Source organism: Drosophila subobscura, chromosome E (genome assembly GCF_008121235.1).
Source record: "Drosophila subobscura isolate 14011-0131.10 chromosome E, UCBerk_Dsub_1.0, whole genome shotgun sequence".
Taxonomy (NCBI): Eukaryota; Metazoa; Arthropoda; class Insecta; order Diptera; family Drosophilidae; genus Drosophila; species Drosophila subobscura.
This window is the reverse complement of record NC_048531.1, coordinates 15,779,339-15,795,359: the sequence shown is the minus strand read 5'-3', so window position 1 is coordinate 15,795,359 and position 16,021 is coordinate 15,779,339. Positions and strand designations below refer to the sequence as shown.

General features: G+C 46.3%; 1 protein-coding gene across 1 annotated transcript; it reads left to right on the top strand.

The window, feature by feature from the left end:
- Positions 1-9,210: 9,210 nt before the first annotated feature.
- Positions 9,211-10,685, top strand: LOC117891207 (transcriptional regulator of filamentous growth FLO8). Its single transcript, XM_034796546.1, has 4 exons — positions 9,211-9,370; positions 9,467-10,263; positions 10,326-10,381; positions 10,470-10,685. Exons 1-4 carry the CDS (start codon positions 9,311-9,313, stop codon positions 10,496-10,498), a joined length of 942 nt encoding a protein of 313 aa, XP_034652437.1. The 5' UTR covers positions 9,211-9,310; the 3' UTR covers positions 10,499-10,685.
- The last annotated feature ends 5,336 nt before the right edge of the window (positions 10,686-16,021 follow it).

Genomic DNA, 16,021 nt, shown 5'->3' with positions numbered 1-16,021 from the left:
GAGGGACCACTGGACAGGATCGTGGTGGGTTGATTGCCCCGTCAATCCTGATTTGAGTGTGTTACTTAGGCCCTGTGCCTAATGGCAGAAAGTTTATTCTATTTTGCCTAGGACATTATCTATTATCTCCATTGCTATCCATTAGTTGGGTGGCTAGGGACTTGCAGAAACTATGGATACTTATGCCATATTTTGGGTGATTTTTGTTGTGAAAGTATTAGTTGATTGAGATGTGAAAGTATGCATACATTTTACCCCATTATCACTCATTCCTCACTTCTGTTTTATTCCTTCAATGCAATGCAACAGGAAACCATATTTTGCATGTTCCATTTTGTTGTTGCATTGCAGTCCATTTCCATTCCTTTCCACTGACTAATCTCATGAATTTGCCACCACAAGCTGGCGGCAACAAATGTGCTGTTAAAAAGCTCTCAGTTGAATGCACTTTACGATGCCACGCCCCCTGCCAAAAAAAATCCAAAAAAAAAACAACAACTAAACTTTCAACTTTGCGCTGCTTTGCGATGAGTAAAAGTAAGAGGATATCCATGTTGGAGGGGGCACTGTGGGGCATATTCAAATTTTTCATTAGTTGAAGGAGAAACTCTACTCAACCCCCTCCTCGAACGACTACGACGTCCATGTGGAGTGCCCCTTGGGCTTTGCCTTCCTTTTTGTGGCTCTCCGCCTCATTGCGATGATTGTGCGATTTTTTAATCAAATCGTCGGCCGATTATGGACGGGTGGGGGGGGGGTGGCCCCTCAACTGAGTTGCTGGAATGCTGAAACTATAATTCCGTGATGCAAAACCCAAGAGTGTGGGGGGGTGTGGTGGGGTCAGCAATTTGTTCGCTAAAACAAACTTACGCTAAAAAAGAGCTCAATTTAACACATTTCATATGTAAATACCTCAAAGTACAGCAACAAAAGTAGGGTTCTGTTCCCAATGGAGTGGCTCTCCCCCTACATTATTCCTTGGTACTCCTCCCCTTGGTAGTAAATTACCACAACACGCAAGGCCCCATGCACAGTCTGAGAGGCAAGTCCCAGGGTCCCGCGTCCCAGGTCCCAGACGAGTGCAAACTCGTTCGAACCAGGCCATAATAATCGCCTTTAATAAATTATCGGCTTGCGCGGCGCGAAAAACGCGAGGAGCTCAAACAAGCCCAAAGGGAGTGAACGTGGACGTGGACGGGTAAGAGGATGAGTGGGGCAAGTCGGCTGCCACAACCTGCATCACTCAGCGACCAACAATGCATAAAACGGGAGCATGTCCCCTACCCATACCCATACCATACGATGCGATACCCTCTATCCATCGTTGAATGGATGTGGAAAAGGGAACCCTTTTCGCACTCAGGCGATGGCCGACATTTAAATTGCTTTGCTGCATGTGGCAGTGCCCCGCTTGCCCCTGCCACTACCTTTATGCTTAAGTTGCGTGAAATTTCAATTCCTCGTACAGGGAGCGGGCTTCAATGGGGCAATTGCTGTAATGAAGTGCTTGAATGCCAATCAGCGGCGCCCTGGCCAGGACATGGGTTAACCTTAACCCATGCTGCACATGCTCTGCGCTGTTTCCACTGCTGCTGCTGCTGCTACTGCTGCTGGTGCAATTTTGTCATAATTTTTGATAAGTTGTTAACAAAAAGGTTGCCAAATTGTTGAGTAAATAAAACTTGATGTTGATTCAGTCCTTCGACCTGGTCACGTAAGCGTCGTATAAAAATCGACATGCCCCCACACCACAGTGCCACCAGCACCCTCGGGTGCTACCACACAACCATCTCTCTCTACCTTCCTCCCTCCAGACCCCTCTCCTGCTCAGCATAATTGCTGTGTGTTCACGTAGTTGTAAATTTATGAGGTGATTTTTCATAAAAACGTTTTCTCAGCACTCAACGCACATTTCTGGTTGTACCTCCATATAATATTACTCGCTGTCCAAATTAATTTATGAATTATTTTCTTTAAAATACCAAGAATAAACAACATGGAAGCGAGAGCAATTAACTCCACTTGCAGGGGTCCCGGTCCCGCATGGCGCCTCGAGGCTGTCCAATCGTCGGCTTTCCACTTGCCACTTGCCACTGGACACTGCACCATCCAACGGCCTGCCCTGGCCACACTAAATTCGCAAAACTTTGTAATAGTCAAGTGTTGAAAATTGAGCGACGGGGTGTTGACTGATTTATACATGATAATGGGCTTGCCGCAGGATTGAACACCTGTCCCGGGGCCATGTGAGTAGGCCTCTAATAGCCAGTTTCTGTTGGTTTATGTCAAATACGAGGCACGTTGGCGCAGTAAGGTGTTTATTGATATGCCAATTTAATGTTAGGAAAGGTTTTAATCATGCCAGGCTAAAGCGGGAACTATAAAAGAACTTTGGCAACGGTTAACTTTCCTTAAACTTAAATAAATTCCTGACAATCCCACAACCTTTTCCAATCATTCAATTCTCAGCCACCATCCCTGCTCAGCTGACAAAACCCATCAACAAATATCCGAGATCGGTTTCACTTCATTTGCGGCACTAAATTGCAGCGTAACTCATTTTATCTTCGTGTAATCAATGTGCAAATTACATCTTGGCTAAAAGATTGACGCAGACTGACTCAAGCACGCAGGGCGTAGGAAGGGGTCGCAGCAGTTCGATTTGCTGTGTCAATCAAAGAGAACTTCACTTGACCTCCATTTAAATCATTGACGAGAGCAGTCCAGCCGTGACCATTGATGGCGTTTGTCGGAGCCACAGCCAGAGGGCCAAGAGCCACAGACTAAACGAGGACAGATGGCAACGGAAAGCAACATCGAGTGGCCAATGGGCCTGTGCCAGTGCCAGAGAGGAAACGCATTGCAAACGTAATCAAGTAATCAAAAGACCAAATCACGGCTGTGACAGACCCAAATAATTTGCAATGTGGCCAGAGGAACGCAACGATGTCAGAGTCCGAGTCTGAACCAGTGTCCGAGGCAGAGTCCGAGTCAGGGCGGATGGGAGGAGTAAGAGTCGAGGAGTTGTGGATTGCATTGCGTGATATCCTCATGTGACAGGCAGGCGGCAGGCGGTAGGCGGCAGAGACATGCAAAGATGGCACTTAACGAAAGCAGTCAACCGACAACTGATTGAATGGAAACAAACCAACAAACACACCGACAAGCATGGACCCCGGGACCTGGGCAGCGGGAGGAAGCAGCTAGCATACCATACTCGTAGCCCAAGCACAGAGTGGCTTTTCCTGCACTGGCAAATGTGGATACACACGATGAACACGTGGACTTAAATGTGAAACGACATTAGCAAAGCCCCAGGAAGTGAACAGACACAGAATCTGTATTAGAGACGGACAGAGACAGGCAGACAGAGAGACGGAGAGAGACACACACAGGACAAATGCCGAACTCTGACTTATTGAATGGTCCAACAGCATCTACATTTCCCAGCGTTTAGTTCCAACTTTAAAGTTCAAACGGAAATGCAGGCGGCCGGGGAGGACTTTTGACATTTACACCGTCGAAGGGTGAATGGCAAAAGGTGCAGAAGGGAAATCGATGTGCTGTTGAGCACAAATGAAAGAGAAGCTTCAAGCTGCAAATGTTCTTTCAGAAATTACAATAGGTACGTAGGTATGTAGTCTCTGCATTAATCGACTCTTCTAACAGATTTGCATTGCATTCTATCGCCTACAGGTCACACATTTCTCATTCAATTCGTATCAATTTATCAGTAGCGACAAATCTCTATCCCTCTGTCTGGAACCCCTCGACCTTGCCTATGGCCAAACCACTTTGAACTTGTAAGCAGATCAGGGCACGTAGACTCACACACACACACACACCCCTCCACAGCAGGGCTCTGGTTTACGGAAGGCAACTATCGGAGGAGCAGACGAGGGGCTGCTGGGGATACTTTTGCAAATAGTCAGCAAAACTATTCGTCAAGTCGTGCGGCGAAGGAGCTTCATTCGCTCGTCCGACATTTTTATGGTTGTTGTTCTTGTTTCTGTTCACGAATTGTCGGACGTGACGTTGATTTGCTGGCAACGCCTTAAAGGTGACATTTCCCAAGGATAAAGCAAACAAGATGTAGACGAGCAGACGAGGACTGCTGCTGCGGCTGCTGCAGCAGACAGAAGGATGTCATAAAATGTCGCAAGATTTTGACTGGACGGCTGCTCCCTCCCTGTCTTTTGGCTGGCTTCGATTTCCCTCCGCTGGGCAGCAGCTGTCACGGCCATTTAGCTGCTTAGCGCCGCAAAATCACTGCAAATCCTTGACTAGCGCAAGTCCCGAGTCCGGCCGCCTGCGTCCTGCAAGCCCTGCACTCCAGTCCCCAAACTAATTGCAAATGCAGCCAGCTGAGACTGCAGCAGTCTCGGCGCGCACGTGAGGCGCATTGGCTAATGGTTGGGGTGGGGGTCTGTGGCCTTACGCCATCGATTTGTGGCCAGAAGCGTCCCACCACGTCCCACACGGATCGCATCGTTTGTGCAGCGTTTTTCGCTCTCTGTTGGCTTTGATATAACAATCCGTGATATGCAAAGAACTGGGAGACTGGCAAGCACCAGGATAGTCCGTGCCGAATCGTGCCGTGCCCATTAAAGAGCCAAGCGACGGGGCAGCGAAACCCACAAAAAGTCAGACTAATTTGAAGACCTTTGACCCCACCCAACCCACGCTTGCCCCGCTAGGGAGTGTCCGGGGGGAGCGTGGGCGTTTTGGCTTTAATTTTAAACCTTTTGACAATGGCCCCCGCTGAACTCTGCCTTTGTGGCGCTTTCCCTTTTTTTTTTGTTCCCCTTGCTGTCTTTTTAAATGCCTTTATTCGCATCGTCAAGCCGAGAATTTCTCTCTTTTTCTTTTTTTGTTTGGGTTAGCCCTCAGGTGCTAATGAATTCATAATGGAAACGGGCACTGGAACAGGTCAAAAATTATGGACCAAGGGGCAATGTAGATGTATTTTTAAGATTCAGTTGCAAAAAAAACCGAAAAGAAACGGTCCGGGAGCATACTGAATAATTTCCTTGGGGGCAAAATTGTCTCCAGAAAGTAGCAGCAGAATAGGGTAAAGGTTGGGTGTGGCTTCTGCTGTGGCTGTGGGGGGGTGGGTGGTGTTGTTACTTGAAGTGAAAGTTGCCAGGCGATTTCTCACCTGAGATTATCATGAATTTTGTATTAAAGATAGGAATTTTATGAGTATTCTGTCTGTTATAAGCCTGCTAAGCCTTCACCCATTTCTATTTGCCAGAGTTGTTTCAGGAGCTTTCTGCCTCTGATGTTAGCTCTTCGTCTATTTACGCTTTGGCTAGTGCATATGCTAATCCAGCGAGTAATTGACATTTGATTATTAATTTCAATTCGAATCTGCTTGAAAATGCATGTCCAATGGCATGACTTTCACCCAGGCATCCCCAACCCCCGCACCATCCATGCGCATCCTCAGTCGTTTCTGTGCATCTGTCTATCCATCGAATGCTCTGCCATGCATCCCCGAGTAGACACTCGTTCGCTCCGTGTATCTGGGCCAATGTAAATGTCAATTGGTTATGGATGTTTGCCATCGCTGCCAAAGGCCCTGAAGCCGTTTGCAATCTTTTATTAATTGAATGAGGCAAAAATACATTTACTAACCGGGCTTAAATCGAATAAATGTACGAGTGTACGAGTGTGTATTCTCGCGCTCACCGCAAAAACCAATTTGATTGGGAATTAAAATGCGAAATAAAATAAACAAAAAGTTGGCCAAGGACCAATGCAGGAGCTAAGAAATGTTGCATAAACATTCCGAGTAGTATTCAGTTTCCAATGCACACCCAGACACACACACACACACACACACACACTCATACACACTCCATATCCTTCATGCACTGACAAATCCCAATCCCCGTCTGGGCAGACGCTGATGTTGGATCTGAGGCTGAGACTGAGACTGAGGCCGAAGCCGATGCCAAAGCTGATCCTGAGATTGTGTTGTAACAAGTTAATTGAATTTGCACTCAGCCAAGCGTCATGCATGGGCTTAAGGCAGCTAGCAGGAGGCATGCAGCATTCGGCAGTCAGCAGGCAGGCCATTGGGAGCTGCTATTGCTGCATCTACCGATACAACCGATGCTTATTTTATGGCCGACTCTAATGGAGGACTCGATTCTGATTCCAGCTTCTACTTCGCTGGGCATTTAGCTGCCAGCAAGCAGTCTGCTTGCAACATCTACTACCTTCTGCCCCTTTTGCCATCGCCCCGCTGCCTGCTCTCTAGTTTTTCCAATTTTCTGATTTGCACAGATTTCAGCTTGAAGTCCTTGCCAGGACCTAGCTAGCTGCTAGTCTGTTCTGGGCTCTTATTCTCTCAGCATCCTGGTTTATTTTGTTGCAACCGTGTTCTCCCCTCCTCCCTCCCTCTTCGCCATTTCGGTGTGTGCAACATTGTCGGAGGTGAAGCCGAGTGCATTAAGCGCATGTGAACCAGTGCCAAACAATGGCACGCCCCAAAACGCCGCCTCTGCACAGTGCTTGCCGTTGATCCTGACAGACAAATTACTTGCCCGAAGGAAGCCAAAGCTGGATAGAGAGGCACGCTGCTACCTAGTGCTTTTAGCAGATTAGTTTCCATCATCTTAACATCCCTAATTAATGAGGCCCCTTTGTTCTGCAGCTCTGTTTTAGGTGTTAAATCAAAGACTTTGCCCCGGCTGCCCCCGGTTCCGTGGATGCCTAATGAGCAACGGAGTCGTCGCCTCCTTCAAGCAGGGTACGAGTACAGCTACAGGAAAGTTCTAACAAGTTAAAAGATTGCTTTCTTGTACCTCATTTCTGCGAGAGGCTCGCGAGAGGTTTATGCCCAAATGTAGTCCAATCAAAGAATATTTTACGTGGAAAAAATTATTAGATCATTTTTAATTTTAACCCAATTTCAGCATAGAATAAATCTAGCTTAGCTATGCAATAAAAATCAATTGCAATCAACTATAATCAAATCAAATACTTTCACAAATATCATTTGCAGAACAAAACTAACAAAATTGAGGATTTTGCAATTATTTGATTCACTTCAATGGCAAAACTTTTAAATAATTATTTTGGCAATTGCAACACATTCATTAACACTCTGGGCACTTAATTTGGTTTTGGAAAATGGCCGCTGGGTCGTGTAATTGTCACACAAATGCCACAGCCACGCAGTTCATGTCACTTGATTAATGGCATTACCTCATTTATTTTCGCAGTAATAATACTATGTACTCGCAAAACTCGCAATAATAATAATAATAATAATAATGAGGGTTAGGCGTCAAAAATAAATTCCAAATTTTAGCGAAATGCAAAAACCGGGAAAAGTTTGTAAACTAATTTCCTGCGAATGATTGCGTGGATGGAAGCTGCGGAGTGGGGAGTGGGGAGTGGTGTGGAGTGGAGTGGGTCTGGCGGGAAATGTCAAAAATGTTTTTGACAAGTCCAATTTTCAACATTTTCATCGTAATTAACTTCTGGGAAAGCCAATTAGCGACCGCACACACAAACAAACTAATTTATAATTTGCGGACACACAAATACTCCGCGTGCCCTTAGGAGATAAGTGTGTACATAAGTATGTATAGAGGTTCCATTTGAATATACAGTATTTAGTACTTCTAATGTCCTCCCCACGGCCCCTGGTCCAAGCACTTATTCAGAACGCTGCTCACGAAGTGCCACCATATCGTAAATAATGGAGTAAAGTGCATTTTGCATAATAATTGCAGTGTAAATATTTAAAAACAGGAGCGGACTCAACGCCAAGGTGTTCCTAGTGCAAAACTAGTAATAAATATCAGTAAATCTTTAGCTTAAGCAATAGTTATGGTATTAGATGCCACAGATATGCTTAAACCTTCTACATTCTTATCACAAAATGCTGCGCTCCTGGTGCAAAGATCAAAATGAGCCACGACGAGGCGTCATCAAATGGCTAAAATGAGTTACCAAGTGGGGGAAAACGGAACATAGCCGTGTCGCGTGAGTGATGGGAGCGCGTCATGTCGACAGCGTCAGCGTCAGGCAACTGGCAGGATGATGATGATGATGATGATGATGGCATGGCCATATCGGATGGGCTGCCAATGGGAACAGAATGGGAGGAATGGGTGAATGTCGGCCACAGTTGGCTGACATTACACTTGTCAACGGGTGTAATTGCGTTAACGATGACTCTCCACTGCCATCACAGGCGCTGTCTCATGCTGCTCCTACGACTACGGGTGTGATGAAGTGTTCCAACCCGTGGCTATAGCTGGAGCTGTAGCTGTAGCTGTGGCTGTGGCTTTGGCATTTGCAAATGCCATTGACTTGAAGCACAATACACAATAATTGCCAAGTGACGGCAGTTTAGCAGGGGACTGGCGGCGCATCAATAACGAGTGCTCCACACTCCACACTCCCTTCAGTGCCGCATTAGGAATACGCCAAGTCAAGACCCCTGGCTCTCTGCCATGCTGGGAGCCCAAATCACACCCATTTATCAGTGGGGGGAACAAGCAGACGGTAGAGAGAGACCAAGAGACCAAGAGCTGGAGTTGCCACAGCGCTGGAGACGGCTAATTGCAGTTCATGCGAAAAACATCGTTAATCAACTCATTGACAGTTTGTTATTTGTTAAACAAAGCTAATGACTTAATGGCATAAATGGTGTGGCAACTGCACCAGCGACGCCGCCACGACACCGCCATGGCCAAAAGGATATGTCCAAAGACAGCTCCCAGGATGGCATGGCAGGGCAGACTGTGTCCTAGCTGGCAGCTGGGCGAATAAATGACACGACAGCTGAGGGCATGGGCACTAGCCATCCACCTTCGTGTCCCTCCCGTATTTATGTAGATACACAAACAATAAAATGACAAGCCAGGGATAAAATTAATTGTTCTGGGGCGGCCTCTGGCTGGCATGGAGCCAAGTGCAAGTGGAGGCCAACCATGTGGGCGTGGCCTGATCACGCTTCACCCCCGGGGACAGGGAACGGAAGAGAGCATTCTATCATCGCCTACTGCCATTCCCACAGAAAGCAATACTCAAATGGAAAATTCACTCAAATTTCAAGAGTTTCGCCCGATCATAGGAGGCCGTTTGTTTGGGACTGTCGTTGGGGCCAACCCAGAAATTATCAAATCCTCAGTCGTAGGCAGTTCATCGTTAGATTCAGATCTCTCTCTCTCAAACAACAAAAATTATTTAAAAAAGTAATTTTTTTTATTTTTGTTTTCTAAATTTTTCCTGTGAAAATTGTTATTTCAGTTTATAATTTTGATATTATTGTGAAAGAAATTTCGAAATGAATTTTTGTTCGGTTCCCTACGAAGCTGATTTCGGCATGAATGCAGAAGCCAATAAGGTACGGGCTGCCACCGCGTGTTGCAAGTGTTAAAAGTTAAAAGCCGAAAGTGTGGGTGTGTTGCAAGCTGTTTACCGTCTGCCTTCTACGTTGCAGATGATGAACATGTCCGCTCAAATGGGCATGCAACAGAATGGTGGTCAGGGCCAGGGCCAGGGCCAAGGGGCTGGTGGCATGCCCATGTCCATGGGGCCAATGAACCAGCCCCAGATGAACCTACCCCCGATGCAGATGCCGCCCATGTCCACCGGTCAGATGTCCTATCCGATGCAGGGCAGCGGCATGCAGTCTCTGCCCTTGGGCATGATGCCGCCGGGCAATGGCATGACCCCCTTGGGCACCATGTCCTCGCACCTGCCCATTGGCGCCGTGACGCCGCTGAACAGCATGACCATGGTGCCGATGATGGGCAATTCGATGGGCACCATCGATGCCCCGGGCGTGAACGCGGTCATATCGGATCTTCAGCCCATGTCGAGTATGCAGCAGATGTCCTCCATGCCCCAGATGGGTGGCATGTCGCAGATGGGTGGCATGCCTCAGATGTCCCAAATACCTCAGTTGTCGCAGATGCCACCGATGCAGCCGTTTACCCAAATGCCGCAAATGCAACATCAAGGACGTCTCACAGGGGGCGGCAGCGGCGGCGGTGGGGGTGGCTTAGCCTCCAATTGCAGCCAAAACCCTGGAAATTGGAGCTGCAGCCATGGCAACAGTCAACCCATGATGAGCAACAATATGTGGCAGTATGGCGGGTGTCCCTCCCAACAACAACAGCAGGTGCAGGTGCAGCAACAACAGCTGGCCCAGCAGCAGGCTCAGAATCATCAGCGCATGAAATCGCAATACGAAATGATGAACAACAACTACCGGGATGTGCGCAATGGCCTAAAGTGAGTTGAGAAAATAACTAAAAACAATTCAAGATATTCATTTTTTGACATATTTTCCATAGCTCGCCAAACATGTTTTCACTTCGGGATACCAAGGGCAACAATTCATTTAATTCTGGTGAGTTTTTGTGACAGCTCCAAAGCAAAGGCAAATTGCTAGCTTACTTTTCTAATCCTATTCCCATACCTTTCTGGTTGCTTTGCAGGCAAATCAATGAATAAGGTCTGGCGTTGATGAAACATTGTTTTGATCCCCCAATCCACACTTTTTTGTAACATTTCGAATGATTGGAACATCAGTGGATGCAATGTACACACATCCTGTCTTGTACAGTCCCCTCCGCAAGCATTAACAACAATAACTTAAACAACAAGCACACTTAAACAAATACAAGGAACAACAACCAACCACACACACACATGGTACTATGTACCAAGAGGATAACAATGCATTGGAATAAATGGTTTATATGTCTTGATCAAAGCAAGATTCATCATCAACAAGTCAACGTTTTCATTCATTCCGGTTTTTCCTCTTGGCCTAGCGAGAGGGCTTTCATTTTGCGACTTTAAGCGCATTGATTTATGGCATTCAGACATCAAAATTGGCAACTGAAACAGTCGGGACAGGGGCAGGGTACCGACGAATCAGCGCCAAAGACGATAAAAAATTTATGCTGACCGCATGATGAACGCATAAAATAAAAAAATGTTGCCAACTTATGGCCCAAAATGCAATTCCCTGCCTCAGTTCCGTCTGCCCATGCTGCGTGTATAAACAATGGCTTTATCGAGCCACTGGCATCAGTTGGTTGCGCCCCACAGTCCGCAGTGTGCTGGCTTGGCTTTCCTTTCCCCATTCCCCCCCTGGTGCCACACCACACCCATGAAGCCAAAGAGCTGAAGTCGTTAGATTCTGGCAGTCGAGGCGAAGGTGTGAATATTTTATGTGGCACTATTTTGATACCATAAATCTTTTAGTAGTTGATTCTGGAAAAGTTTTTGCGTTTTACCGCATTTCGTTTTGTGGTTTCGTTCCGTTTCACTGCGTTCCCCCTTCCCTGCCCCTGATGCCCTCGTTTCATTTTGCGCAAATTGCAATTCCAGTGTTGATCAGTGTTTCCCTTTGATGTGGCAAACTGTACTTCGTTGAGGTGCTTCCCTAATGATTGAGCTTCCGTTAAAATTTCAATTTCGATTAATATTTCGATTTTCTTGATTAGAATTTTCCGTCTACAAAGCAAAGCATTTTTCGGAATTGTATTTCTGTGGTTTCTTCTATCCTTTCATTTCCTTTCGAATAAATCTCATTACAGAGCATTCCTCCTGGCTACCATTCAGAGCCATGCACATGCCCCAAAATGTTGTTTTGGTCTGCAGCAAGCGAAAGCATTTTACATTTTTGCAGAAGGCATCATTAAAATTAAAAGATGAACAAATAGAGAAAAACCCAAGCCACAAAAACAGACAGACAGTTGAATGGACGTTGAATGCTCGGCGATTCGGACATTCTGAAAAGTTTTCCCAGCACAACGAAGAAGAAGCAGACTGAAGACTGAAGCAGCGCACAGGACAATGAGGCCAGGCCAGGCCAGGCCAGGCCAGGCTGGTGGGAGATGACGAGAAGTTTTCCGGGCAAGTTTTGATGGTCGGCTGGGGGCAGAGGGGGGGTTATACCAATGCACAAATTTTATTCATGACGGAAGCAATACTCAAATTTCGTCTATTAATATCTTGGCAAAAAGGGGATGGATGAGTAAGGGCGCAGGTCCTGGGCCCGGACTCCAACTCCAAAGCAACTGTCAGGGTCCCTGGCCGGGTCCAACTTCCAGAGACTATGTGGAGGAGCCCAGCGCCAGCAACTGTCCAACTGTCAGTCCAACTGTCTGCTGGTCTAACTGACACACACACACACACACACACACAGACACAAACACATGGAAATGCTCGTGCAGATGTGGTCATGGGTTTGGGTAGTGTTTTGGTGTACGATCCTCCCCCCCTCCCCCCACCGGGGTGCATATTGCCAACATAACCTCAAATTGCATTCCTAATTCCTTTTATACGCCATACCACGTCCAGTCTCGTCCCATTTCATGGCATTCCGACATACCATCCTTGTCCTAACCCAACCCCACCGTACCCATATGTAAATCCTTTCCCTTGGGAACACTTTCTGCAAAATATGCAATTTACGCTTGAAAGGTTGCACCAACACACTGCCACCAACATGCTGCACGCTGCCGCCCAGACAGTCGCTCCACATTTTTGGAAATATTCTCTACAATATGCACCAATTTCTTAGTTATTCTGTTATTTTGTGGCCTCAACGTGCATACGTCATATTATTGTCCAATTCCGGAAACGAGCAAAGCGAGTGAAAGCCTTCACTCATGCACTCCGTCACTCCATCTGTCCTCTGTCCTTCAGTCGGGTGGAGGTGCCAGAAACACTTTCCATCTGCCTCTATTCGACCGGTAAAATATGCTAAAAGCTGTCTGGGATTTTAATTAGATGGAAAATGGAAAATACTTGATACTGTATGATATTTTATCATTTCATTTTTACAAGTAATCAGTATACGAGTACGTATTGCCATACAATTTTTCATTCAATATTAATATTGACTTGTTTTTGACTTGCTCAGCTCCTTTTAGTGACTATTTAGATGTATTTAGTATTCATTTAGCCTTTTCAAAATTATCTATCAATTACTTTCATGTCTTTTCTTGTGTCTTTTGTGTGTATTTCCACATGCTGAGGTTACCGAATGTTAATTCAAATTGATTTATGCACATGGACATGCCTCTCCCTAAATTACTGTGTTGGACATCAAGAGATGTTGTGTTTGGGAACCTCAAAAAAGGCCAACTTGTGGCATCTACATACTAGTTACATTTATCTCCTCATTGCGTTACTTCATGAGGCTTCTCCCTGCCCCGCTTCGTGTGGCAAGTTAGCACAATGAACATGAGTTTTAACTTGTCGTTTGTTGCATTTGTCAATTGTTTTTGCACTGTCACTCCACCCCCAATATTGACAGTGGGTCCACACACAGGGCGAGAGTCCTTCTCTATTTAGAAATGTCTCTTGAACCAAGTTTTTGCCTTGTTTTAGAATTTGCCGACTGCTTTTTGGATTGTTAGGCGCCCGATAGTGGCCCCTGTGATCCTGTGTGTCTGTCGCACTCTCTCTCCCTCTCTCTCTCTCTGAGTCCTGCTCTGTTCTATTCTGAATGTGGGCCAACTTTTTGAAACTGTGCCAACTTTGGGCTTGTTTTTGCTGATAACTTCATCATCGTCATGACATTCTCATTCTCGTCATTCTCATTCAAGTGGAACCCAAAACCGAACCGAAACCAAAACCAAACCAAAAAACAAGAAAATAAAAACGAGACGACAAGGAAACAAAGAAAATGAAAACTCGTTGGGCAAATGTTTTGTCATGATTTTTCCTCTACTCCTTGGGCCTTCATAGACTCGTCTGCTGTCAATGAAAAGGACCTGCTGCAACTTGATTGTCGTTCGAGTATGCACATCACTTGGCCCAGATTATCGAACATTCACAGCACCCACCCACAACAATCGCCTGGTGTCCACATGGAGCACGGGTATGGTAGGATGAGCCTAGGTAGGGGCCCTCGGATGATGCCATGGCTAATGGCTTTTTGTTTTGCACATTTTTGAGCCTTTGAGTAATTAAATTTATGGATGCATAAAATGCCAAACTGTTCGCCCCCCGTCTCTCACTCTCACTCTCTCTCTGTCGGACCTGTTCAAATGTTTGACTTTTTTGGCCACGTCCATAACTGTACGTTCGTGTGTTGGCTGTCCGTGTGTCCCCCTCCTGTCTGACCGTATGGTCATTCAATGAGCTTACATTTGCCTGCTGCTTTGCTGGCTATTAATTTCGAGTGGTTCGAGTGGTTTGGGGCTCACATCCAGGGCCCATGTGTACACATGTTTGGGCTTGTAAAAATGTCATGTTCATTTGTGGATTGTGCGACCGAAATGGAGCAGCACAAGCAGAGAGGAAGAGAGAAGGAGAGAGCGAGAGGGAGAGCGAGAGCATGCAAATAAATGTCTCGCACATGCCACCCATCCAAAAAAGAGACAGCAGTTCACCCACGCATTTGGCCATTGGCCTTCCTGCCTTCCAGCGCGAGAGCGAGTGTGAACGAGAGAGGAACAGAGCGAGAGGGAGAGGGAGAGAGTGGGAGCATGGATTTCGGCGACGGGGCTTTTTTCAGCAGATTTATGAGTGAATCTGATAAGTGCTGCCAATAAATTTTCGGACAACAATTTACAATGTTCATTCCATGTTCCCCCGTACCTTATGGATTTTTCCTTACATTTCGCTCCGGGAACATGGAAAATGGGATCTGGATCTTGAGGGCTTGGGCAATGTATTTTGGGTTATTTTATTGCCATTTACCAAAGAACTGAAGCAGATCTGAGAAGTCTTGAGCCATTGGGGATCTCTGGAGGGAACTGAACTTGGAAAGGAAAGCAAAATGCCTTGAAAAGGGAAGTAAAACAAAGCTTTGGCGAGAAAAGACTTTTACTTCGAGCCACAAGTATCTGTAGATGGTAATTCTATGAAGATTAAGTGAGCATAAATGTTTTTTTGGAATGTAGAAAACGTTTCAATAATACACAAATCCCTTAATATTCATTCATCACTGCTAGAACTAGCCTCACAGGCAGCCCACACAACTTTTACCTTTATTTGTTTTATTTGTTTTACGAAACTTTCTCTCCCACGCCCAACTCCCAGCTCTGTTCATTTGTAATCTCTCTAATTATTCAATTTAAGACTTGCACTCAAGGACTTACCGCAAAGGATTGCCAAATGAACAATGCCTCATATAGTACAACATAATCACACAAGTCTTGCCGCAGCAGTGGCAGTACTCGCAGATGCAACAGCCACCAGAAGCTGCTGCAGCATCAACAAAAATTCAACAATGGATATAAAACCACAGAGAAATCAGTGAATTGTACAACATTTAAGCAAACATACGAACACTGGTTGAATGTGCCATCGCAAGGAGAGATGCATAGAAATCCAAGCAGAATTAAGTTAAGGCGCCTCCTCCTCCGCCGTCAGCCTTCAGCCTTCAGCCAGGACTATTGCATGCCACATGTCCCCCCCTCAAGAAACACAATGACGATGACTCCAGCGAGAAGCAGAGAAGTTGGCCAAAAACTTTACACATCTGAATGTGGAGCAGGAGCGGCAGGGGATGAAGGGGGGCCGAGCTGGAAGAAAGGAACTATCGCAGCAGAAGTGAAATAAAGTTGAATGTAAGCAAACAAGTTGAACCAACAAACCAAGTCTCTAATTGTATTTGTGTGCGTGTGCGTGTGCGTCTGTATGTGTGTGTAGGCGCCGTGGGCGTGGCACTGTGTTTTATGCGGCAAACCGGAACGCACCACTTTGTCCACACTTGTGCCGGCTGAAGAGCAGTTGGTGGAAAATATGATGAAGCCAAGCAAAACGGAAGAATTGAGAGACTCCTTGAGGCCCCAGAACAGCACAAAACAGGACCCGGGACCCCGACTCCGACCCGACCCTAGCCCAGAGCATTTGCGATTGCCAGTCCGATGTCCAACAAGACGTGAAATGCAACTTTCGGCACAACGCTCGAGCACAAAAGGAGCACCAGAGGAGCACCCGAACAGCCTCCCCACGGAGCTTACAAAAAGCCAAGCCAGTGTACAAAAGCCAAACAAGAATGCGGCGAACGACGAGTGCA

Bases quoted from the DNA above. Each gene is read 5' to 3' on its own strand.
- LOC117891207 (XM_034796546.1), top strand. From the start codon at position 9,311: ATGAATTTTTGTTCGGTTCCCTACGAAGCTGATTTCGGCATGAATGCA. The intron at 10,264-10,325 runs GTGAGTTGAGAA...TATTTTCCATAG, and splicing joins GATGTGCGCAATGGCCTAAA to CTCGCCAAACATGTTTTCAC. The intron at 10,382-10,469 runs GTGAGTTTTTGT...GTTGCTTTGCAG, and splicing joins CAACAATTCATTTAATTCTG to GCAAATCAATGAATAAGGTC.